This window comes from Capra hircus, chromosome 18 (genome assembly GCF_001704415.2).
Source record: "Capra hircus breed San Clemente chromosome 18, ASM170441v1, whole genome shotgun sequence".
Lineage (NCBI taxonomy): Eukaryota > Metazoa > Chordata > Mammalia > Artiodactyla > Bovidae > Capra > Capra hircus.
This window is the reverse complement of record NC_030825.1, coordinates 39,602,839-39,629,099: the sequence shown is the minus strand read 5'-3', so window position 1 is coordinate 39,629,099 and position 26,261 is coordinate 39,602,839. Positions and strand designations below refer to the sequence as shown.

The window sequence follows — 26,261 nt, the reverse complement described above, 5'->3', positions numbered from 1 at the left end:
CGGTAGGAACTAAGAAAAAAGACTTGGTAGACAATGGCTGTCTGAGCCAGTAGAAGCAGGTTTCATAGTTCAACTCCTGGTGTAGCAAAAAAACCCCTTGTTGGCTGAGGAAAGATGCTGCAGACCTTGCAAGAAGACAGCTCTCTTGCAGTGCCATCCAGGCCCACTGCTAGAGTTCCGTAAATTATTTACGGGCTTTGGCTATAAATTAGAGATGAGTGGAAGGGCCTTTGGGTCTGATCTTGGATGTACTCCTTATTAATGAATTTCACACCTTTTCTGCTGGAAGGGAGGGTTTTTGATAAGAGTACCAAATTTCCTCTTATATATACAAATTACTAGTGCTATTACTGTTTTGAAGACTCTTCTTATCTCAAATTCTACTCTAACAGAGTTTAAAAGCCCTTTGCTAGGAAAGGTAAATGTAGTCAATCATTCATTTAATTCAACTCACTTTTTGTATCCTTGCGTTGTCAACAGTGGATCTGATTCCCATTTCAGAGAAGTTAATCTTACCTCTTTCCTTGCCGTCAGCAAAATTTCCTTGCTTGTTGTTGTCCCAGGTACCTAAAATTTGCATATAAACATGTGAATTAAAAGTATCAGTGCTATTAGAACTCTTTGGGGCCAAATATCATCCAAGCTGTCAGGCTTACCCTTCTCAAGCAAATAAGCTAGTCAGCTCCATCACCAACACTTCCTGCACCTTCGTAAGTGTCAGGAGAGACAAGGACACTCAGAAATATCAAAGAGCTTGTGTACCCTGGAGTTAGTGTCCTTGTTTACACAACCTCAGGATCAACCATCAACCTCTCTCTCACACACACAAAATCTGGTGACAGAGACAAGAACTTTTGCTCATATTTTTTTAATGTATCACAATGAGCAGGAAACATACTTGATGAAATATTTTCAAAGGAGTATATTCAATTACCATCTACAATCAACTTAACTATGACAACAAAGTTTTTGTGACAAATTTTTTTTCAGTTTGAAAGTTCCATGTGGTTCTGTTAGTCTCCATGTATTTTGGTACAGTTCGAGATCAGCATTGTTACAGTAACAAAAAAGCTAACAAGACTACATTATAGAAAAACACCAAGAACATCATTTTTGGTTTCACTTGCTCTATTTTTTTTGTTTTTTTTTGTTTTTTGTTTTTTGTTTTTTTGTACATTGCAAAGGCTGTTCATATACCTCTTCACCTCAGGGTCACGTTCATGTATGCTCTTTCCTACCCAAACTTGCCCCCCTCCCCACCCCCCGAAGGAAGTAAATAAACAAAAGAACTAGTCAAAGCTTTGTTTCACAGTGGGCAGTATCTCAGCGCCAACAACCAACCAACTCAATTTATGCTTCTATTTAAAATGTTTTAATTTAATTTATTATTTAAAAAAAATATATGTCCATGAACATCAAGTGCACTGGCTTGGGTCACTGCCTCTCTCTCTTGCAACTTCCTGCCATGCCTGATAAACTCAGGTTTAAACACATGCCGTCTGTTTTACTTTATTTTCAATTGTGTAAAACTTTGGCCACATTCATATCTTTAAATAGCTTTTAATTAAAAAAAAAACTTCCTAGATTTATTAAACTTTTCCGTGTGTGTGTGTTTCCTTCTTAAGTTTCTTTTTGGAGGATGGAAGAAATAACTCCCATTCTGTGGGCGCATTTGGTGCTGTGACTGAACGGTGCCCAGCACCAACCCACACTGTGGAAAAGTCAGAAAAAAACCAACCAACCAAAATATGAAGTGTTAATGGAGGTGAAGAACTAATTTTAAAAGTGAGTTGAGATATCCTATTCAGCTACCTACAGGAATAAATTCTCTGAGTGAGACCAGTCTGTCTAAACAGTTGAGCATTGTAGTGAATTCATGCTTTGTAAATGATTCTGGTCACAGCCACGGTGGATGTCAGCCCACAAACATCAACTAGCTCATGTCTGACCTCTAAGCTTCACCATCACTGACTGCTTTGCTACTTCTGGGTTAATGCTGAGAAGAAGAATTTTTTCTTTTTGAATGAACATACACGTGGGTGGTACAGTTGTAGAGGAAAGCATTAAGCATGCAACCCACTCAAGGCTGAAACACTCGCATAACCCCTCTGGGGAACACTGGTGGGCAGAAGCAGGCTTAGCCACTCTACCCAACCACCTTGCTGTTGCCAAACACACCCACAAGTCGAGGCATGGCATACCAAAACACTGACAGTCACTCTGCCTCACAGAGGGAGGATGGCATAGTAGCTCCAAAAAAAAAAAAAAGCCATTGGGGAGAAGGTGGCAAAATTACAAGGAAATGAACTTAAAGTTGAGGGGGGAGGAAAAGGGGTAGAAATTGCACTATTACCAAGCAGTTATCATTTTTTAAAAACAAAGTTTTCAGAAAAGACCTAGCAGAATTTGATAGGTAAAGCTAGTATTAAATTGTTAGTTGGTATCACATAGAGAACCAAAAACAAAAACAATTTTTTTTTCTATATGATACAGACACAGAGTAACATACAACAGTTAAATGGCAAAAAATATATATATTTCATAGAGTTACAAACAAGATAAAATAATGGAAAACAAAACTGTACAACTTCAAAATTTAAAAATGTTCATCTCAAACACAGGGAGAAATACAAGAATTCTTGTCAAAAGAAACAGCTTGCTAAAACAGCAAATATTTTGCGTACTTGTTTTTGACACCTTATGCTACAGCTGGATACTGGTATGAATAGTTAGATGGTATTCTTTAGTATTTCTACTTAAAAAATTAAAAAAGGAATTTGCACTGTGCATCAATCAGCCTAGTTAGAAATATATACAACAGTTCAGGATCTACTCTTTCATTAAACTAAAAACAAATTCATAAAAATAAAATAGTCCCGGCTAAAAAAGAAAAAGAGAAAAAAAGAAATCCATTTTCAGATCTTGGAATGCTCCAGTCTTTTTGCAAAGTCGATGAGTGGCTTCTGCACTGGGGAAAGAAGCCCAAAAGGTGACCAGATGGAACCTGCATTCACAGTCTTCAAAGTTCCCTTTTGAAACAGAAGGAAGAGAATGAAAGGGAGAAGGACTTCAACTTTCAGGGTAAGGGGAGATTCTTTCGGTTGATGTTTGGCTATGAAAGTGAAACAGCAAAGCATCTATTTGTCTCCAAAATCTACGTTATAGCAGCACAAAGTTTTCCTTTCAAAGTTCAGATCGCATTTTTTTTGTAAGATGAGAAAGGGTGTATGTTGCGTTGTGTTGTGTGTTACAGGAATATGGATATTAACATAAACACAAGTGCCTCACACACGGGTCCTTTTTTGCTCTCTGTACGTACAAGTGCTATCTGCTTCTTTGTTGGCTGCGCTCTGGATCACTCACCGCTCAGACTGCCTAACACAAGGACAAAACTTTGAAGTGAAAAATGTGTCTTTTGGTATATGGAATTTCATTAACAGTTGCCTCTCTGCTTGCAGAAGAAGCACATAACAACCTGGGAATCTTTTGTTTTACTCTTTCTTTTATTAAACTAAGTCTTGTTTGTTTAAATCAGAAACAAATTCTCAAGTAACAAGAACCCTTTCCCTTTTTTCTGCCTCAGCAGTGAAAGGGTGTGTCTTTGGATTTTATTTAAAGCATGAAATTTCTTTTTCTGAGAGAGGAAAGAAAACAAAACAAAAACACAGAAACCAAACCCCTAACCAAAAACTTTTTTAGAAAAGAAAAGCACACAGCCCAATTACAGAAACCGAAACGAATGCTTTAGTTTAAGAAAAGAATATTTGAAGCATCTACCAAACAAGGAGGGGGAAAATCGGGTGAAAAGAAGAACCAAAAGAAGGATAAATAAAAACTAAATGTACAAGGCTAACAGACGTAGATAACTAGAATTATATGCCTTTAAAAAGTTTCAACTCCCCAACCAAAAATAATCTGTGAGGATCCTAATGACCCCTAGAACCCTTTGAAATTCTTTCTTTAGTTTTATAAAATAATTCTGCAGCTACCTTCTAAGAAATGAAGGCAGCTACCTTAAATGGGAGATTATAGGGTGGGAGGAGGAAAGAGAAAGTGGAATTAAGGGACAAAGGGGAGAAAAGCTTAGGCGAATCAACGGATTGCAATCTATCTGCTAGGAATGAACAAGACAACATCAAATGAGGAGCTGTCAGCTGGACCATACAAAAAGCTAAATGTACACAAAAGGTTTTTTTTTTTTTTTCCTTTTAAATCTACCATACTGCTTCAGTTCATTTCCAATGCAACAATCTACTCAACACCAAAAATGGTCATATCTATCATAAATACAGAAAGTCAGTTTTTTAAAACTTATTTTTTTTAAGCTACAAGTCCTCAACACTCTGTGTGGGTTTTTTTTTCCTCTGAAAGTGGGAGTGCTTAACTTTTCCCCTTGAAATTGGCTTCAGCAGAAAAGCTATCCTTAAAATCCCCAGAAAGCTAAAGCAGTTCACATTGTTTTTCTCAAATACTTTCTGCCCATTTTTAAATTAACAAAACAAAAAATCTTTTCTGGAACGAAAATAAAAACAAACCAAAAAAAAAAAAAACCAAAAAATAATATATATAAAACAATGATTCTGAAAACAGAACAAAGTGTGAGCGATTGACCTGAGAATAAAAAGACATTACATTTCTTTTTTTCTTTTAGCAAGCCATTGGTATCTGAATGCTAAGATAGCAAGAAATTTTTTAAAACTGTAACAAGGTGGACTGCTTTCCCATACAGTGCATGCCGGGCTCCTCTGTGCTATCAACGTGGGGTGTTTATTGGAAAGGGGCAAATATACAAGGGGTTTAAGCTCCAAAGACATAGGGAGGCCCTGTGGACTTCTGTTTCCCAGACCAATAGTACCTTCAAAAGGACACAATATAACAGGGTTAAGGGTTTTTTTCTTTTTAATATTAAAAGAGAAAAGAAAAGACAACAATGTAAAATCACCGGCATAGATAGGTATATGGGAAAACAACCCACGCTTTTTCTTTTTTTTCTTTTTTTTTTTTTTTTTTTTGGTTAGAAGCTTTGGAATTGCAGTTAGTCTATTTTTGAAATTGGTTTGTTATTAATTTTTTTTATTTAAATTCATTTGTGTGTATTGTTCATCTTCAAAGCTTACAATCTGAAGGTGTCCGTTCCTACACTAGTCAGACCACTGTCCTTGGGGCAGCTGGGGTCTTTGGGACCCTCCACCGGGCTCGCCGGTCCGTCGGACTTTTGGCTGAGATCCGTGTCAGACTCCTCCGAATAGTCGTCTGTTGGCATCGAGGGCTGAACCCCTGAGGTGCTGCATGAACTTGAGGTAACCGTTGAAGATGAGGAGAGAGGAGGAAAAGAAGGGGGCTTCGCAGCCGAAGCCCGGGAGACCACTTGCGGCCAAGACTTCCTGGAGGCGTGGGGGGAAGCGGAGGACGAGGACGAGGAGGGGGCGGCGGCCGACGGGGGAGGGGGGCTGTCGTTTGAGTGAGCGGCAGACTGCGAGGTAGATGCGGTGCTAGGATCGGGGAAGCAGGCAGAGTGAGGTAATAAACTAGGGTGCTCTTTGGCGTTTCTTGCTGCTCTCGTGATTGTTCTGTGTTTGTGCAAGGCCGACTCGAGATGTTGACTCAGAGCTTCCTCCCCACACAGCGCGCTCTCGCACGCCAGGCAGTGGTACGAGCCGCCACCGCCGCCGCCGCCGCTGCCACCGCCGCCGCCGCCCGTGGGGACGTGAAGCACCATCTCTTGCAGGTTCACCACAGACTGGCCGAAGAAGCAGAGGGACTTCAGGTGGCTCCTCGCCGCCTCCTCGTCACCGAAGCCCGCCTGGCACTTGCGGCAGACCAACTTGTACTGCACCTTTGGAACAATGAAGGGGTCGTAGAGGGAGTCCACACTTTTGCTTTCTGCTTCTGGCTCTTCGGGGGGTTTCGGCAGGAGGGGGGACACCTCACGGGGTGCGTTTTTCTGCTCTTCTGGTTTGGGGGATTCTTTGGCAGGGTCTTTGTCTGGGGAAGCAGCCCCCGGGGGGACTGGGGTTTGGCTTGCTTTGGGCTGCTGCTGCTGCACTTTTTGCTGCTGCTGCTGTAGTTGCCGTTGCTGCTGCTGCTGGAGGGCCTCCTGCAGACTCTGCTGGTATTGCTGGTACTGCTGCAGCAGGGAGCCCGGGGACAGCCCCATCAGGGCCTGCGACAGCGCAGGGCTGTAGGGGAACAGGCCTTCCATGCCATACATCGGCTGCAGGTACCCGCTCTGCAGGGTGCCGGGGATCTGGGGGGCGTAGTAAGGAGAGAAGCCTGGTACAAAGTAAGGGAGGAACTGGCTCGTGAGCAATGCTGTGGGGTCTGAAGTCAAGGCCGCCTGCAGGGCCTGCAGCTGCGCGGGGTCCACCGCATACTCCATGGCGGGCAGTGGCGCTGAGAGCGTGGCTGCGGCCGCCGTGGGGGCCTCTCCTTTCTCCTTCTTGGGGACAGGCAGGGGTTCCCCTTTCCCTTTGTGTGCCTTCTCCTTCTCCTTGACCTTCTCACCATCTTTGTCCTTGCGTTGTGGCTGCTGCTGTGGCGGGAGCTGTGGTGCAGGTGGTGGCTGGGCTGCTGGCGGTGGCGGCTGCACCTGTGGCTGCTGGGGTTGAGGGGCTGGCTGAGGGGCCATTGCCATGGTGGCTTGTGCTGGGGTCGGGGAGCTCAGCGATGCTGAGGACGGTTTATTTGGTAATCCAGATGTGGGGAGGCCAGGGGAAGGAACTGTTGTGCTGGGCAGACCCATCAAGTTCGGTTTAGGAGACGTTAAAGCTGAAAGGAATGGAAACAGAAGTCATATGTCAGTCTGGGTGGCGAGGCTGAAGCTTGGGAGGTTTTTTGCTCAGGAGGTTTCATCTGGGTCTAAGAGCTCAGAGCTTGAACTTAAAGGATCCTCTCTGTTGATTTAACGTTTTCAGTAGAGCTTTCTCACCAGGCCCAGGGTTGGCCAACCTGTATTTTAATCCGGACCCCACCCTGGGTCAGCTCCCATACTGTCCCTATCAGCTAAACAACTCCTAACACCTTCCTGCCCAACGTGCCACACCCATCCCACTGGGTCATATTTTCTTTGCCATGCTCCCAGCTACCATTCGCTCTGTTCCTTAGTCGCTAAGTTGTGTCCAATTCTTTGGAACCCCATGGACTGTAGCCCACCAAGTTCCTTTGTTCATGGGATTTCCCAGGCCAGAATACTGGAGTGGGTTCCCATTTCCTTTTCCAGGGGATCTTCCCGACCCAGGGATCGAACCCGCGTCTCCTGCATTGCAGGCAGATTCTTTATGACTGAGCCACCAGGGAAGCCTTTCCATTCACTCTGCCCAAGGCAATTAGTCTGGAGGCCCTCAGACTAGCTGTTGCCAGCTGGGACCCATTTGAACCAATGGCATTCATCAAAACCCCTGTAGAAGTAATACAGTAGGTATAGTATGGAGAAGAGAACAAAAGCAAGAAAGCCAGTCAGGCACCAAGACCACATGAATAAACACAACAGGCTCTACACATGTGCCTCTGTGACCTCCACTGCTGCCGCTGAATGGATGTGTTAGGAGGCAGAGAGAAGAGCAGGAGGAAGGGGAAGAAATGAAAACAATCCACTCAAGGTAAACAGAGCCACTGCTTTGACTCAGCTGACCTCCTTTAACAAATCTGTTGAACATCTAGGAGTAGGATTCTGGAGTCCAGTGGAAAAATGAGCATTTTCTTCTCCTGCCCCTATTTGGTTGACCGGAAGGTTTAGAAACCAGACACAGAAAGAGGGAAAAGCAATGTCAGAAACAGAAGAGCCCAAGTGCTGGCCCCAGAAGTTCCTGACACATCACAACCTAGGCCCCACTGCTTACGGGTGGCAGGCCACGGCACTAGGCCCACATAGGGCAGAGCTGCATTCTCAGTCCCACTCAGGCCTAACCCACCACTCCTGTAAAGCCTCCATCGAGCCCAGAGATTGCCATCCTCCCTGACCTTTCGCCATCTCCTGGTTTGACCCTTCTGTTCCAGGGTGATGGAAGGCTGCTGCTGGTTCATGTAGGCTAGCGAAGTGCTGGAGGACAGCACTGACCACATCCCAAACACTAGACAGGAGGCATCCCTCCTCTTCATCTGGACCACCTTCAGCAAGAAAGCTGGGGTGGGGGGTTCCAAATAAGGCACTGTCTTCATGAGAGTAAACATTCCCGAAGGCCAGACCCAGGTGAAGACAATGTTGATTTCTGGCTCCAGTGGTATAGGGTGCCCTGGGCTATCACACTGCATTAAAAACCCTCAAATTTCAGGGGTGGAGAACAAGGTTGCCTCCAGTTGCCAATCCCAGAAAAAAACATGCATTAACTTCGGGATAGCGAGAAGGATGCTTCCCTCAGCATCACATGACATCATTAACTGGCACTTCTAAAATGACAGAAAGGGACAGCTGAGATTATGTCATCCAGTTTCCTGAATGCAGTTAAGGGATCAAAATCAGAGGAGAAGATGTGTCTCACTAGAAAAACCCAGTAAAGGTTTGTTAGTTAAGGTAGCACAAACAAGGCAGGGACAGACCAGATAATGAATTCCACACTCCGGACATGGCTCTGTCTACTTCGAGGCAACAGGCTTGCTCTAGGTTTTAGGTTGGAGCTGCAGCCAGAGCCAGGGGCTCAGCAGGGCAGAGAAGAAGTGCCTCCTGATTGCCCCATCCCTATGGCATCAGGCTCCCAGAGAAGAACTGATAGGACAAAAGAGATTCAATTTTAAGGAACATGTACTGAACCTCTGCTATTTACCAGGCTCTGCACTAGGTGTTCTCACTCAGTAAAGCAGCTTAGTACATTCTCACAGTAACCCTGTGGCTTTGGTTTTCTCATCTGTAAGGTCAGAACCACACGAGTCGTACACTCCTGGAGTGGCTGAGGCATCTCCTGATGCGGTGTGGACTGTGGCTGACACGTCTGCCATGTGATGCTTGGAAGCTTGGCTTTCCACAGTAGATGGGTGTGGGGAGGAAATGGAAGGTCACGGAAGAGCTTACCATTGGGCCTGACATACTCCTTTCTTTCCTAATTCCAGATGCAGTACTCCTGGGAGCTGTGGTTCAGTCGGTGGTGGTAACTGGGGCATGCCTGGCTGCCTTGAATGATTAAGAGCATATCTTCCTACCTGGAGTCCACTGTAAGTGATCAGAACCTGAGGAGCACTAAGCATATACCCGTTGACTGACTGGCTCATACTGGGTGCTGTGGAAGGAGTACAGTGCATAGCACTGGGAGCCTGGAGGCCTGGGCGGGAGCTCTGGCTCCTGCCCTAGCTTGCTGAATGGTCTTGACCTCTCTGGGCCTCAGTTTTCTCATCTGCAAAACAAGGGGAACAGATCAGACATTCTAATTCTTTCTCATTACTATGAAATGTTGGGCCTTCTCAAGCCCCTCTGCCAAGGTCCCAGGCTGCGGGAGTAGTTCAGTACTCAGCCACTTCCCATCACCTGTTTCCTGGCGACTCTATCTAGCTGACTCTTATCATCATTCTGTGATACTACTCGTCAACACAGGTAAGCAGCGACTTCTATATCTGAATGCTTTCTTCTCTTAGGATAAGAAAGTGGGATTAGGAATGAGGTAGCTTCATGTCCTGTAAAACCACTGCCAAAGTTATAAAACTTGGATTTAATTCAACCAGAAAGCAGAGCCGCTCTGGGAAGCAGCTGAATCGTTAGAGCCCCTGGGAACTGGGACGTTTCGAAGATAAGGAGGCACACTGAAGGGCTCTGCTTTAGCGAATGTGCACTGGTCAATACAGGCTGTGGGGGACTTACTAACTCGTGCTAAGCCTCACAGGATCCTTCCTAGAGGTGAGGGTCCAATTTAGGAAAGACAGCTGGATCCAGAGAAGACGGGTGAAGAACGAGGAGGAGGAACAAGAGAGGCACACAGGAAGAACTGTGGAACTCCCTATGAGGTAGAAAAATGAGTACCAAGTGTGTGACTCTGCATTAGAAAGGGAAATGGGCAGAAGGAAATGAAGAGGTGATTGAACACCCCTAAAAATAAACATTTTCAGTTTAGATGACTATAAAACACGTCATAATTCAGAACCACATTGCACAATATAAGTTCCTGGTCAGTGCATTCCAGTATAGAGGTAGTCTAATTAGAAACTAGAGGGCGGTCCAGTGGTTAAGACTCCATGCTTCCACTGCAGGGTGTGTGGGTTCAGTCCCTAGACAGGGAACTAAGATCCCACATGCCACATGGTACAGCCAAAACCCCAGACTAACACACCACTGTGTTTCTGCATCAAAGGGAACCCCAGCAGTGAGGCTCCAGCTTGTGAGAGCTACTTCCTGGTAGCATCTCTCCTGCCAGAACAGGTCTCTGAAACAGGAGGCGGGACCTCAGGGGACAGCAAAAAGTTTATTTAAATTCTTTTGAACCTATTTCCAGAGGGCACAACCCAGAATTAGCTAGGATGTTCAAATGTTTTATATTTTCAATAGATTTCTAGATGGGATCTGCATTTCCACAAAGACTGAATGGAAGGGTCCATAATGGAAACTGCTGTCTCAAAAACACCCCAGGATCCAGTACACCAGAGCCCTCCAATTCATGCCCACAGCATACACCCTGGTCTGTGCTGAACACCAGGCAGAACTATGGTTTCAGGCGATCGTTCCAACTCCAGGGTCCCCATTCTTGGACTGGGAAGTGGAGGGTCATGTACATCACAGCTCTCTGGAGACTCAATGGAAGGGACCTGAAATTCTGTTGCAGTTAGAGAACTAGGAATGTGGAGCCTCCCAGCACTCAGGTTTTGTGTGGTGGCTCTTTACTACTGGGAGAATCACTGAGAGCAGAACCCACCTGTGTTGGATGGAGTGAAGCCTGGCAGGGAAGGGCTGTTGAGGCCGGGGAGCAACACAGGAGGAATGCCCTGGAGCGCCGGGTATGCCGTAGGAAGGTTGAGAGCCTGCAGAGGGGCGTTGTCGAACATCCCTTGCTGCTGAGCTGCCAGTCCAAGGACCTCATTGGCCTTTTTAATCCGGTCCAGCTCTTGTTGAGCCATCAGCTGACGTACAGTGGCTGGGTCAAAGTACTCTTTCTCCTTGTCCAGCTGGCTTCCAATGGTGTCTTTAACTTTGGAGATATGCTGTTGGGAAAAGATATGGTCACGTACAGACAGCCGAGCGCTGTACTTGATGCCACACAAAGTGCACTCTGTTTTGGGTCCCTCGTAACTCGTTTGGTTTATACCAAAATGCTTGGCCATGCTTAACTTGGACTTCTTTTCTTTTGCCCGGGCATTCTGGAACCAGACCTGAACAACTCTCTTTGGCAGTCCAATGTCATTGCCCAGGACTTCACACTCCAGCATGGTGGGTGTCCGGTAGTCATTGAAGCATGACTTGAGGACCTTCAGCTGCAGATTGGTCATTTGAGTGCGAAAACGTTTCTGCCCGGGCCGATCCCCACTGTCTCCAGATTTGCCTGCTGACCCACTCACACCAGGGCTTGGAGAGCAGGGGTCTGCAAGGCTTGAGGTTTCACTGTAGTCCACGGTACCTTCATTGTCATATTCCTTGCTGTAAAAGCTGGGAGCTGGGCTGACCAGGCCAGATGACAACCGATCTTCATACTCGGACATTGCCATCATGGCCGCTTTGGTCAGCCCTTCACTGGGCGCAGAAGAGGATTTGGTTTCAGTTGCTATTCCCGTCGCACTATCGTTATCCGCATTGCCCTCGTCTCCAGTAGTGGTATCTGTGATCGCTGTATTGACTGAGGAACAGTCATCATTGTCCAGCTTAGTCTGGTCAAAGTTTAGATTAACAGAGGACATGGAGGGGCTTTCAAAATCTTCTATGCCTTCCACCTTGATGGAAGAAGGGCTCAGAAGAGTCCTGGGAGACAACTCCATGGTTTTGCTCACAGGTGAGAGGGGAACACCTTGGCCATCACTACTACTTGGGGGTAGGTGGGAAAAGCTAGTTCCATCAAAAATATCTCCCTTCATCTGCAGTCCCCCATCACAGTCTAAGAGCATTGCAGACAGAGTTAGGTTGTAGCCAGCTCTCTTGGCTTCATGCCAATGACGGGACCGGATATGAGCCTCCAAGGCCGTCTTGGCTTTGAAGAGTGCTCTGCAGAAAGGGCACCTCCTGTGGGCCTGTGCTGGGCCCACTGCCCGGAACTGTCCTTTCCTTTCCCGGGCCCGGGTGTTCTGAAACCAGACTTGGACTACACGCTTCTTCAAGCCCACCTCATGTGCGATGTGATCCAACATCTTTCGAGTTGGATTGGAGTCCAAGAGATACTTTTGGTAGAGAATTTCTAGCTGTTCTGGCGTGATAGTTGTCCTCAGACGCTTGTCTCTCTGAGGTTCTTCTCCCCCCGTCCCACTGTCATTTTCTCCAGGGCTTGCACTGGCCTTTTCCTCCAGCTTCCTCTTCAGAGTGTTCATCGTGGAGGTGGGAGTTGAAGGGGAAGTGGCTGAGCTTGCGGGAATCTGAGGTATGGCCCCAGAGAGCAGCTGGCTTGCCAGCAGTGGGTTACTAGGGTCAAACAGCATGAAAGGCATATCCAGTGACCTGTCCAAGAACTGGGGGTGGATGAACTGGTTCTGTGCACTCAGGAAATGAAGCTGCTGATGCTCCTGCCAGTGCTCAAATGATGGGAAGGCCAACTTGCACTGGTCACACTGGTAGGGGATTAACTGAGGAGGTAGGTTGGCCAGCGGCTGAGGAGTTGACGTATGGAGGGGCTTAAGGGGCAGGTGGGAGAGCTGGGAGGGGCTGGGGCTTGACTGGGGCAAGGGGCACTGAGGGGGGGGTGCCTGTGGAGGAGGCTGCGTAGGTACCGGCGTGGGGGACGTCAGCTGCGGGAGCTTCTGCTGGGCAGTGCTCATCTTCTGCTCGGGCTGGTCTTGCTGCTGCAGCTCTGCCTTTGGTTGTCCTTGCTTCTCTTGGGTTTGGTTCGGCTGTGCACTGGGAGGTTCAGCCTGCTTTGGTTTTTCATCACTCACCTCTGGTTTTGCACTGAAGGTGGCCAGCTCATCAGCCTCTGATGGAAGCTGCAAGAAAGCAGAGGATGCTGTATTGGCTGCGGGTGCTGGGGTGCTGTAAGCCTGGGAGGGCATCGGGGTGCTGCAAGAGGAACTGGTGGGTGTCAGGATTTCCATGGCATCCATGGAGTCCTCATTCTGGCTGTCATCCTGCCCTTCCTCGTCCTCATCCTTGTAACACAGCTTCTTCTGGTGCTTGATGAGATCGAAGATGCGCTGGAACACCAGGCTGCACTTCTTGCACTGGTAGTTCAAGTTGCTCGTTCGAATATACCTATCATTTGTAAGCTCACGCCGCTCTCCATCTTTGCCCTCTCCCTGATTCTCATAATTTTTCCTGGCCTTCTGTCGGGCATTTTGAAACCAGACCACTATGACTCGGGTTGGAAGGTTCAGTAAATTAGAGAGTTGCTCAAATTCATCGTCCTTTGGGTAAGCATTGGCATCAAAGAAGTCCTGCAGGACCCTCAGCTGATAGTCGGTAAACCTTGTTCTCGAAGACCTCTTGCTCCCCCAGTACTCCTGCTTCTGAGGTTCTGGTGAAGGGGGCCGCGAGTCGATCTTGAGCTCCTCCAGGCTGGTGATGGGAGGATTGCTGAAGTTGTAAGGGGAGTCCTTGTTCCGCTGCCGCTCTTTGAAGAGCGTGTTTCTGAACCAGTGCTTGATCACTTTCTGGGGCAACCCGGACTTGTCTGCCATCTCTTTGATCTGCTCTTCACTGGGGGAGTTGTTAATGTCAAAATACTGTCGCAGGACTCGGAGCTGGTCATCTGTGATCCTGGTGCGAGGGCGCTTATTCTGCTGCTGGAGCAGACTTGGATTGAGCTGATGCTGGTACAGCTGGGCCAGGTCCGCGGGCAGAGGCTCCACGGGTCCAAGCTGAGGGGGCAGTTGAGCCGGCAGTGTCTGCAGCGGCATCGTCTGCATCATGAGTGGCGAGAAGATGGGCAGCTCCATGGGCATGGAGAGCTGGGTGAGTGGCACGGACGGCTGGGCCGGGGCAATTGTGGGTGAAGTGATGGGTGGGGCCGATGTGGGGATGGCCGGGGTGGATGCTGGCTGGGGTGGTGCTGCCGGCAGCGGGGGTGGAGGCGGGGGTGGAGGTGGGGGTGGCGGCTCGGGGGTCTGAGGCCTCAGGGGGTACAGCTTGTCATAGTGCTCGCGGTACTGTTTGGCAAATTTCTCTAGCTGTTTAAATGGAAAGTAATTTTGATGAACGTGCTCTTGATGACTCTTTAAAATCAAGATGTTAGAAAACAGCTTGCCACAGGAGTCACACTCGAGCTTCTCTGGGTTCTCGCCCTGCTCCGTCTTCCCATTCTTCTTCTGCACCTTCTGCTTGTTCTCATTGTACTGGATGACCAGCTCAAAGCCAAAGTTCTCCAGCAAGGCCTTGGTAGCATTCCCTCTGGCATCCGAGGCAATGCGTGGAGGGAGCATGGACGGCTCAGAACTAACCCCCGGGGCCAGTTCTTTCTTCTCTTTGGCCTTCAAGGCATCGGGCAGTGATTCCTTTGGTCCCGAGTTGATCTCTCCCCCCTCGGCACCATCCCTCTCTCTCTGGCTTTCTTTCTCCTTCTCTTTGATGACCAGTTTGTTTTTCTTTTCAGTGTGCTGGCCGGGCTGTAGGAGGGCAGGGTGACTCTGGGGCAGAGGGAGCTGGCTCTGCTGCTGCTGCTGCTGCTGCTGCAGCATCTGCTGGTGGCCCTGCTGCGGGATCTGAACCTGGGCCTTCAGGTCTTCCAGCAGGCCTGGGCCCGTCCCAGTCAGCGTTAGAGCCCCACTGGTCACCGGCAAGCTCACCTCCGGGTTGAGCTGGAATTCAGCACTGGGGATGTAGAAGGGGAAGAGGAGATGCTGCTGTTGCTGCAGCTGGAGCAGGGTCTCGGTGGTCATGGGGAAGTGAGGCAGAAGGGTGGGGTTGAACAGCTGGGACTGGATCAGAGCCGCCTGCTGCTGCAGCTCCTGCTGCAGGTGAGCTTGAACTTGGGCCTGGGCCTGGGCCAGTGTCTGTGCTTGTTGTTGTTGCTGCTGCTGCTGCTGCTGCTGCCTGGATGCAATCATGTCTGCCAGCTTCTTCCGGTTGGCTTCCTTGGGCTCTGCAGGGGATGCAATGTTGGCACTGATGGGGTTCCCCAGGGGTGGTATTCCTACACTTTCAGCGGGCACTTGACTCAATAAGCTGGAGCTCGCAGCGATGCCAGCACTGCTTGGGTTGGTGGTGGTAAAGGTGTTACTGCCACTGGTGCTCACAGGACTCGGGGTAGAGGAGCTCAAGGGCGCTGTGCTGCTGCCCCCAGTGCCATTGCTGCTGCTGCTCGCCGCCTCCAGCTTGGCTGCCCGGGCCTTGGTCTGATGCAGCACAGAGCGCATATGGATCTCCAGGGTGGAACTCTGGCTATAGGCCACGTTGCAAGTGTTGCACTTAAAAGGTTTGTTGTCAGGGCTGCTGGTGGGTTCTGGCTGACCGGTGGCCGATTCTTGAAGGGCTCTCTTTAACTTGTGTAGGTGGGAGACAGAATTGTAGTGCACGAGCAGGATGTTCTTTTGAGTGAAAGATTCCTTGCAGACGGTACACTTGTAAGGGCGAGAAGGGTCCAGGAATTTTTCCATGGTGAAGTTGGGGCCTTTGCGGAAAGGTAGAGCTCTCTTTGGCTCTGAGCCCGAGTCCTCTTGTACCGACCCAGAGTCGCTGCCCGTCGGGCTCTGTTTATCCTCCAAGTCACTCTCTTCCTCCTTGTCTTCCTCCACGATTATGGTGTGGTCCTCGGCCAGGGTGGGGTCCCCCATTGCCAGGAGGTCCCCATTGGCCAGAAGGCCACCATAAAGCTGCTGGATGTCGGCCTCACTCAACTCCAGGTGGCTTGTCTCGAGGTGTTTTTTCAGAGCCTGGAAAGTTCGGAAGCTGCGCTGGCAAAGACAGCACATGGTGGCAGCTCTGATCACATGGTACTGAGAGTGGAGCTGCAGCTTCTCCACCGTCTTGAAAGCCAGGCTGCACTGGTTGCAGCGGTACTTGTATACATGGCGATCCGACACTGGCAGCTGAGGCCTCTTGGCGTGAACCTCGTTGAAGTGTGTCTGGAGGGTGGCAGAAGTTTTGAAAACCTGGTTGCATCCCTTCTTCCAGCACAGGAAGCCTGAGTCTTCTCTCACAGAGCCCGAGTCCACAGGAGAAGGTTTCAAATCTCCACTGTGTTCTGTGCTCGCAGAGGGTAAGATGTTCTTTCCCAGATCCTCTGAGGTTTCTGTAAAGAAAATAGAAATCAAGCCCAATGATAAAGAGGGCTTTGAGCTGCCTACCTAGCAGGGCCTCGTGAACACAGAATCTGATGATGAGGGAAATACCCAACCTGCAGACACACAGGAAGAAGAGAGGAAGAAAAGGAAATACAGAAAGTCTCAACTCTTAGTAGGCCTATACCATCACACAGATCTGTCTTTTAAACAATATTCATTTCAGTTTCTCAAGAAATTAAAGGATACCCTTTTTACATGGATCTAAACTGTAGAATATGTGATTTAGTGCCCTGCTAAGATGTGGGGCATTTATAAGGACTGCTGTCCATTGTAACAAATTTTGGATATATTTCTTAGGCATTAAATCTCCTGTAACAGTGTGACTTCTGACTGTCCTCTCTATTCAATAAGCAATGAATGTTCAAGTGGCCAATTATGAAAATAATACATTAAAATTTTTTTCTACAATGAGATCATCATATCCATAAATATTCTGACCTTTTTTCAGGTCAGTGGTACACTGCCTAGTATGGAGACATCATAAGGGAGGAGGTGGGGCAGTCGTGTGGGGCAGAGCTCTTCCCAACTTAAATCTTAGCTGCCAACAGGATGTCAGTGATGGAGGAGAGACTCATAAACAGAGGTCCCACCCAGCGAGGACTCACCGCAGGGCACCACCAGCATCTGTATCTACAACAGCGTCCCTTCCAAATGCTCCTTTCTGCTGCCTCCTATGAGACAGTCCTAGAAGTCTCAGAGAAGAGTTCTGTGCAGATACAGTGCCTAGAAAGATACCTAATCCAGTGCCCTGAGATCACCCATGTGCTCCTCAAGTCCCTCATGTTTAAGTCCTCAGAGAGGGAATGTGTAATGGCTTAGGATGGATGGTAAGTTATGAGTGTACTGACTGAGTCTCTGGCCATTAACTTCCTCACTGTACAGTCTAAGGGGACCTGTGTCCACCAGAACCTCACTGGTTCTCACCTGAGCTGTTCTCACTTCAAACCACATGAAGAGCAATAGATACCCATTCAGAGCCCGAGTACCCAGTGCTGACAGCAGCGCCCCTCGTCCCTTGAAAAGTTCCATTCAGCTTAGGAGTACAGTAAGGGATCTGCGGCACTCTTGCCCTATGGACATTCTGTTTCTCTCCTCAAGGTCAAGAGTCATGACACTAACCAGGTTGCTTTCCTGCCTCCTCCACACTGGAGCTCCCGTCTCGATCTGGAACAGCTGCTGGGAGGAACATGCTGCTGGGCATCACCATCTCAGGGGTGGTCACCTAAAGAGAAAGCGGCAGAAACACGAGGCAAGTCAAAAGGAGAGGAAAGAGACCCAAATAGGAAAAGGTGTAGAAATTATTTAATAAGCAAAATTAGCCTTCACCAGTGTTAAGGCTGGAGGTGTCACTTTCCATAGCTCACTGAAGATTTATGTTTATTAGACAAAGCTCACATCAGTCAAAAGTGTTTCTACAGTTGCATTCTGGACATAATTAGCAGCGCACACTTGAAGAATAATCTTATTATTAATATTTTTCCTTTATGCAGAATTTTGACTTTGATCACTGACAATGTTTTGTCATGGGCTGTGAAACTTCTTGTGCAACCAATTAGGTAGATAAGTTGAAAGGCCCACCTTAAGCTGCTGAAAACATAATAAGGGCCCTAATTAAATCATACCTAGTAAAGTACACTGTAATCTTGAAGCAGGGAGCATTGTAGTACTATTTTCAAAATGTATTCAGGCAAGAAGAGGAGGGGAATGAGCAAGAGAAAGGGTAAGAAGAGAGGAGAACAAAGGGAAGGCTAAGGACATGCAGACACACTGGCAGATTTTCTAGGAAACAACATTTTGTAACCCTTTATAAACTGAGATCAAGTGCAAATGAGCATTTCTTAAGACTCACTTCAGTCAGGATTTCTCCCAGGGTCTCTGCCTGAGGTACACAGCATCAGAGGGAACTTCCACCTGTGTGGTAGCCCGGAGGGTGTCCTGCATCCTACAACAGGGCAGCCCCATCTTGGCCATGGCTATTTCTGCCCAATATAGCAACCTGGGTCAGAAGAGCTACAATTTAAGGTCAGATTTTAGGGATTTATTTCTCCAGGCTGTCCTGCCATCTGGCCAGAAACTTGTCCAAACACATTATCATTTGCCTTCCATTAATGTGATAAGAAGCCCTCAGTATGCAACATAAGGCTAAAAGCCTCTTCGTTTAAAAAGAAGCAGTGCCCCTTGGCCTGCTACAGGACAGCAAGGTAGTTGAGGATATTCCCAGATGAATCAGAAATCGTCCCGTTTGAATGCAGCCTGAGACATGAACTGACCCTGAACTAACAGGAACAGAAACATACAGTCACCACTAGTCTTTCTACGTGGTACCCAGCCCACCTGGAGACATTGTTTCCTCATCAAACATGACCACTGAAATAGTATCTTCGCTTGCTGTTGCAAAGACCGGAACATCTAGATGACTGTGCAAAATTAAATATTTAAAATAAATCTTACTATTAATTTTTAATGGCTTGAGGATTCTGGCCTTGTTCAAAATCGCTGCTGATGCATTCACCAGAGTCATGAGTGGTAGATTCCACCTCAAGGGGAAACTCGGACAGCTGTCACCATAAATACTAAAAAGGTAACTCCCCCTTACATTTCAGGGTGTTAGGATAACCTCAGCAACCCAGATGCCCAAGGGTGCAGAAGTTAAGCAACAGGCACTGTGGAGAAGGACGCTGAGGGGCCCTGTGTTTATGAACAGCAGGTGCATGGTAGGTGCACGTGAGTGACACAGAACCCCTCTTGCACAGACATTGCACCCTCACACAAAGCTTGCCGGCAGCTGGTTAAGGCTAGCTGTTGATGAATCGTTAGGAATGGAGCAGAGATTGCCAAACTCATTCCATCTATTTTCTTTTTAATAGAAAGCATTTCTGACCAGTGTGGTTGGGGAGTCCAGCGGGAATCCAAGAAGTGAAAGGTCACCGATTAATTTATAGTCCTCAACCAAGGGGGACCACGAGGTTGGGGGCAAGATGGGGAGAAAGGGAAAGGAAAAAAAGACTCCCCACCACCACCTTTCTCAGTTGTAGCTGCAGGATCAGTCCTTTCCTGGGATCTTTAGGAATTATGAAAAATGAATCATGAGAAATAAAAAAAAGCCCTACAGAGTAAAAAAGAATAAAATTATCTAACACCTCAGCTGCACATCATTATAGAAAACTGTGGGCTCTTTATACGCATTACAGTAAGGCAGACATCCCCTCTAACAGACTCAGTACGACGGATCAGTAATTGTTTTCATACACTTTAATTAGAAAAACTCAGATGGCTATGAATAATAATGGAAAAGAGAGACTTTTGCACTTGAAAGGTTGAAGTCAATCAAGTGTGAATGACGGCAAAAAAGGAAAAAAAAAAAAAAGACACCAATTCATCAGCCCTCTGTTGTCTCGCCACGACTTTAATCATAATTCCTGATTGGGATTCAAGAAGGCGGTAAGCAGCGGTTCTTTGTCTGCTTTCACCTTCCATCAATTAACTCTCCCCGAAATATAATCATCAACCTCACATGCTCCTCTGCATCTTAATCTGGGCCTCCAAACCTGCAAGTCTTGCCCCGTATGTATTTAAGTAATTACTTTTATCTACCTGCATCTTCTCATCTATAGTGTACCCAACCTCTCCCTGAAAGCAAACAAACAAGAAAGATTCAGCATATAAAAATCTTAATGGACAAGAAGTTCCCAGGAGACTGAGAGAAAGACTCCTGAAGGGAATCCTAAGGATCTAGAAATTGTGACGGGGTCTATCTGCCCATGTGTCTGAACAGAGAGATGGCAATGAAAGCCTCTTTGCTATGCAGGACAGTGACAGGCCCCACGTCAGCTCTTGGACGTTAAATATTCCTGTGTCTGTGTCCACTCCTCTTTCTCCTACCAGCTTCTCAACCCTGTCACTCAAAGTTTCCACACTTTTTTGGTCAACAGCCAAAAGTACAGTCCTGCCAATGCCTCACTGAGGAGCTGTGCTCACAGAAGATGACGTAAGTCGGCCAAGGGCAGAGTTCCTTCAGCACCCCTTGTCTCCCAATCAGATATGGCTGCCGTGCAGCATGGAAGGCTCAAACCACCCCAACCAGGCTGGAGGTCCCTGGGAAAGGCGGTCACTCACCAGTGTCAAGCACAGGTCTGTAAAGGCCTTCCTCTCACGAGGAGCATCAGAGCACACTGGCAGGTGAAGGGGAAAAACCTGCCCACAGCATAACCAGCCCCCACCCTCCCCCACCAAACGTGTCCAAGCTGCAGACCCCCCAAGCACTGGATGCCTCCATTACACACACTGTCCCAGCGCCCCCAACCACAGACTCAAATGCCAAACAAAGAGATTAAGGTTTGGCCAGACCACACTATCAGTCCAAATGCCTACTCATCCTACATCGACATCCATGTAGATTGATTCTTCCAGTAATCTTACACCCATACACAATGAGTATGTTAAATTACATTCTCCCATACTTGACACTAATGTATAAACAGGACTTAAGACTATGAAAACAGACTTTTAACTAAAAGTCCAAGTTTTTCAGGTAAGAAAGTTCAATCTCTTAGAGCCATGACTTCCTCAGAATTTGAGTCTCTCTTGATTGGTGGTGGTCTGGATAGCACACGCTTTCCTCCTGCCTCTCTGAGCCAAGTCAGGTATGCAGAGTTGATGGGAACTCAGGAACAAAGCATCATCTGAGCAGGGATAGAACTTTCCAAACAGGTAAACAGGTCTCACACAGAGTGAGAAATGGGGGGTTCTGCACTGATGCTGGAAATCTTCAAGTTTCAGCAATTTTCATATATGGCAATAGAAGTAGAAGCGTTCTACTTCTTCACATGAAGAAAAATCTTCACACTTAAGCAATTCCAAAACAACTCAGTTGATGAGAAGGAAGGGCCTCAAGTGATTCTGCTTGTCCATTCATTTGACCATCATTCACTAAACTTTGTATAAGGTCCCTGTGCCACTTGCTTGTGAGACAGAGCGAGACCAGGTCCTTGGGCCCAAGAAGCTCACATCCAGAATAATTAACCTTTTCGATATCATAAACTCATTAGGAAATCTGATGAAAGTGGCAGGCTCCTAGAAAAAATACTTTCAAACAGACTATTGCAGATTATTTCAGGAAATCACAGGCTCCCTAGAGAGAAATTCCTGGACTCAAGTTAATTGCCCTTGAACTACTAGGAAAGGTGACATGGCTTTGTAAATACCTCCTGTTCAGTTCACCATTATTTAGGATTATGATTTAGTGCCTTTCAAGTTTCTGTGACGTGAGTGGGCCTGAAAGCCTCAAGGACGCATCTTATAAAAGCCAGAGTCTTAGATGTGGGTCTGGTCCCCACTGTGGCAGTCAAGAGGGGCCACTGATATTTACTTTCTCAATGGAAGAAGCTGGATTATAAGGAGCTGCCACACTCCTTGCTTTCTTTGGGTCATGGATGTGAAATGGCCAAATACAACACCTTGAGCAACCAAGGGGTATATAAGTTTTGCTAAATTCTTAATGGGACTGTTCATGCAAATTCATCCCTCAAGGCCACCCTGAGGTTAGATCAATGCAACCAACAAGTTCCACATGCTGGCAAGCAAAGGTATCTTCTCAGACTCAAGTACTGCACCTCACTTCTCTCAGACTTTCATCCCCACTGCCTTGGCAGTGCTCACCTGAGTAGAGCTGCTTTCTGAAAGGGTCACTATTCCAAAGGTTTTTTGCCAAAACCTAGACTCCCAAAGAGACTGAAATCCTTCACATTTCAGTAAAAAATCAACAGACTGAAGAGCCTCAGATGAAGGGAAAGAAAGAGGGAATGATAACAGAGGGAAAGACAGAACCTCAGACACAGGCCTTCCCAGCAGAGACCTGCCTAGTCTGTACACCTGGTGAATGAGGTATTGGTCCTATTCTTTTGAAAGCCAGTGCTTCCAGACCTTAGCATTCTAGCTAGTGGGGGATCTAGAGTTGATGGTGCCAGTGAGGGTCCAGCTGCTCACTTCCTTCTCTGACCTCAATGGCTGCCAGGATGTAGGAGCTGTCTGCACGCCTGCAGCCAGCAAGCCAGGCACTGCTTGGCAGCAAAGCCTCAGAGTTTGGTTTCTTTTTTTACTACTGCCTTCCAGTTGTGCTAGGTTGGGCACTGGACCCTGGTGTCCAGAGGGCCATTTCTCTGTCTCATTTCGCTTCTAAAATGTCATCTATGTGGCTTTTTTTTTTTAACCTAAAACCCATGAGGAAAAATTGTAGAGCAATATTAACATTCATATGGGCCAGAAACAAATGTAGCCCTGAACCAGATTTTTAAAATCTAAGAATCAGAAAGACTGAAAAAAGGAGACAGGTGGGAGAACTGGAAACACATGAACAGTTGTCTCTCTCTCTCTCTCTCTCTCTCTCTCTCTCTCTCTCTCTCACACACACACACACACACACACACACACACACACAGCAGAAGAGAGAGAGAAGAGAGCTGAGAAGGAGACTGAATTGGAGAGAAAAGCTTCATTAGACTCAGAGAGGCAAGCAGTGGCAGTATACCAAGGTCACTTCTAATTTAGACCATCTAATTGGCAAACAGGCTCCAAATGGCTGTCATCTCACAGGACTTGGAATTAATGAAGCCCGATTATTTTCATTACCTTCCTCTGAGATGGAGACAAAGTGAGAGCTGGTACCCAAGTGGGTGCCACAGCCTCAGGGCCAGTGGCCACCTGAGAGCCCCGGTGCAGGGGGGCTAAGCGGCCAGCCTGGTCTGGAGACTCAGATGTACGGGCACACGGTGAGCACAGAGAGAGATGCTGACCGAAAACATCACAGGAGTCAGACAGCTCTAGGGTGGGGTGAGGTGTGGGGGATTGGGAGCTGTGGAATTGCAGGCAGCATGGGTCCAGGAGCTGTGAAAGGGAATCAGTGCATGTACAAAAATCATACAGGATAATTAAGAACTACTAAAGGGAACAAAGATGAAGAGCTAGAGAAAAAGGTGTTCCTGGCTGCTCCAGACTTAGCCCCATTCTCTGCCATGAGGTCACACTTTGCTAAGTGATGGAGGAACAAAGACAGTTTCCCTGTGTTAATGCTCTGCAATCCCAGTGGTGTGTCCTGCCACTTAGGACAGTGATCAACTAGAATAATTCAGGACCACTGGAAATTATTGTAGGTGGTCTTTCCTATTCTCATTTAGGGGCTAGAAACCTGGCCCCCTTGCCGTCAACCCTCCTCCCCTGGAAAAGTGAGCAAAAAGAGGTGGCACAAGCAGTGGCTCCTATACCCCCATCACTGACTCAGACTCTCGAACTTCTCTGTCACTAGGTGAGAGCGCTATATTACTGGCGTTGGGGACCAGCCGCTCAGTGGGGCCTAGAGGGGCACTTGTCTCACTGTCTTAAGCTTTATAGATTTCCTTCTTTCTTACCATGTGTGTAAAGACAACCTTGGGGCTCTGTTTCCCACAGGCCCAGCAGAACGAACTGCTGTGGGTGCAGTTTCCATAGCAGAGGGCCAGAGCTGCAATTGTTCCCAGTGGAGAATATTTTTCAAGCCCCTTCATCGGTAAAAAGAAGGGGGCCCATGGAGGACACAGATATGAGATGCAGAGCATAAGCAAGCAGCTGTTACCATAGCAACAGACATATTAGACACTGCAGGTTCCTGAAAGCTGTCTGATAAGGTATTATTAAATGAAGCCTCCTCAAAACACTCTCCATTTACAACTGAACGGAAAGACATTGTATAGAAAGTAATCTATTTCCATTTATCAAGGTGGAATTTACTTTTAGAGAGACTGAAACCCAATTCAAGCCAGATCCTGAGACCTTGGGCCCAGATAGCAAAAAATATTTACCAGAATTTACAGCTTCAGATACCATGGACACACCCCACATCTGCCAGGAGGTGTCTGTTTGGTAGATTTTGCCAGGTTTTCCTCGTCTGCACCAAAGGCAGTGCATTCAGTCAAACTATCTGGCAAGGAAGAGGATTCACTCCTGTCACTGCCATTCATCCGGGCCACTCAGACATAACTTTCTCCTCTGGGAGGATGAGTGACTGGACATTGACCACTCCTTAACAATACAGTCTAGAAAATGGAGCTCTGATTTGAGGGGCATATCTCATCATGCTGTTTTCAGAGTTTCCTGCTCTAGATGGCCAGGAACAAACAGATACACCATCATAAAGTCTAACCAATACTTCCCCTTGGACAGTTTTCTAATAAAGTTGCCATAAAAATAGCCTCTGGGGGCATGATTCTAACCACAGGTTCATTATAAACAGTTGTAAAACAATTTCAAAATTTCATTTCAACACCATACTTTTCAGAGGGAGGACAGTGGCAGCTACTTAACTGTTAGGGTAAAGACCAAGATGAGCAGTCCAGCCCTCAAATAGGGTGCCTGGGTTCACCCCAAAGTATGGCCACAAACTCCCTTCCAACCTTGGCTACTTGTCTTTTTCCTGCTGATCCTGCTAAAGGATGGAGATGGAACTGCTTCCTTTAACTTGACACAAAACATCCTCATGACTTAAGAAACCAGTTCAATTCCGACAGCCATGCAGTAACTCCATCTTCAAGCAAAGAGAGGGTACCAGACTGACCTTACAGACACCTTTAGTCAAATGTAAAACCCTTACATGATTACAGTTCCCACAACTTTCAACTGTATTTCTGAATCCATTAACTGTCTCCTGTTGCTAGCAAATGAACCTCCTATAGTCAGCACATTTCCCACAATTTGCACACTTTTTCAGATATGTCTAGAAAACATCTCCATTGTGTGCTGTGGGAAAATGAGGTAGGTATACAGGGGTTTCTGAACAGGTGCCAAGCACAGCCCCTTTAGGGAGCACATTTCTCCTACACAATTATGTTCTCGGGGAGTCTTCTCAAACAGGGATTATTAACCTGGCTCCCTGGGTGAACTGTGGGTACCCTTATGCTCCCTGGCATTATACACACAATTTTGTACATGTAGGGATGTACCTGTTGGTCCCATGGCTTAAGTCTTATCGCTCCCAATGCAGGGGGCCCAGGTTTGATCCCTGGTCAGGGAACTAGATCCCACGAGCCACAAATAAGAGTTCACATGTCACGACTAAAGATCCCACATGCTACTATGAAGACTGCAGATCCTACTGCAGCTAAGACCTGGTGTAGCCAAGTAATTTTTTTTTTTAATTTTGTACATGCAGAATACTTGAAAGAGTTCTTAAAAACGGATGTCAAACTAGCATGCATAGAATACCCAGTAGGCTACTGAATCATATTCACCAGTCTCCCCCAAAAAGGATTTGAGAATCACGGCTTGAGTAACACCCCCAAGTACCTTAGGAATTCAGTACCCAAGCAAACACAGCAGTAACATCCTGTTGTTAAATGAAGAAGACTCAAATGACCACCAGACTTGCTACCTTGTACCACACTGTTGCTGTTATAAAAGAATTAATATGACCAACAATGGCTATTTGAGATAAAATTTATATACTGGTCCTTAAGAATATATAAATGAAACACTGTCTAATGTAAACCAATCATACAGATTACTACAGGCAAATATTTCCTAAACCAGTGTGATATTAAACAGGAAAAATAATCACCACAGCAAAAGAATAATGTATTGAAAATGCCTCCCTCCTCACATCTCTTCCTGCTTCTTTAGGCTCCCACGGTTCCAGGTCAGCTGTGGGAAGTCCTGGGTTGGCCAAAAAGTCCATTCATCTAGGAAATAGGTTGTTCATTAGTTTTTGGTGAAAATGTGAAAATGTGTCTTTTATTTTTACTTAGACCCAAATGAACTTTTTGGCCAACCCAGTATGACAGCCTGAGGAAAATCCCACGGCTGGAGAGAATTCCCAGGAAACTTGTAACAGAAACCCACCATCCACAAAAGTAAGTTTCCACGTACAGAGAATCTTTCAACATGTTCACCAATCTGTTTGAAAAGACCCA

At 46.9% G+C, this 26,261-nt stretch overlaps 1 protein-coding gene and 1 long non-coding RNA gene across 2 annotated transcripts in view; one reads left to right on the top strand and one right to left on the bottom strand.

Moving 5' to 3' along the window:
* LOC108637979 overlaps positions 1-3,007 on the top strand; it is a 123,722-nt gene extending 120,715 nt beyond the window's left edge. Inside the window, exon 4 of the long non-coding RNA XR_001919475.1 lies at positions 2,920-3,007. This is a non-coding gene — a long non-coding RNA (uncharacterized LOC108637979). The remainder of the gene's footprint in view (positions 1-2,919) is intronic.
* Positions 853-26,261, bottom strand: part of ZFHX3 (zinc finger homeobox 3) — a 165,097-nt gene continuing 139,688 nt past the window's right edge. Inside the window, exons 7-9 of the mRNA XM_018062220.1 lie at positions 17,446-17,548; positions 10,830-16,274; positions 853-6,768 (exon numbers count right to left, since the gene is read on the bottom strand). Of these exons, the coding sequence (XP_017917709.1) occupies positions 5,114-6,768; positions 10,830-16,274; positions 17,446-17,548 (7,203 nt within the window). The 3' untranslated portion in view covers positions 853-5,113. The remainder of the gene's footprint in view (positions 6,769-10,829; positions 16,275-17,445; positions 17,549-26,261) is intronic.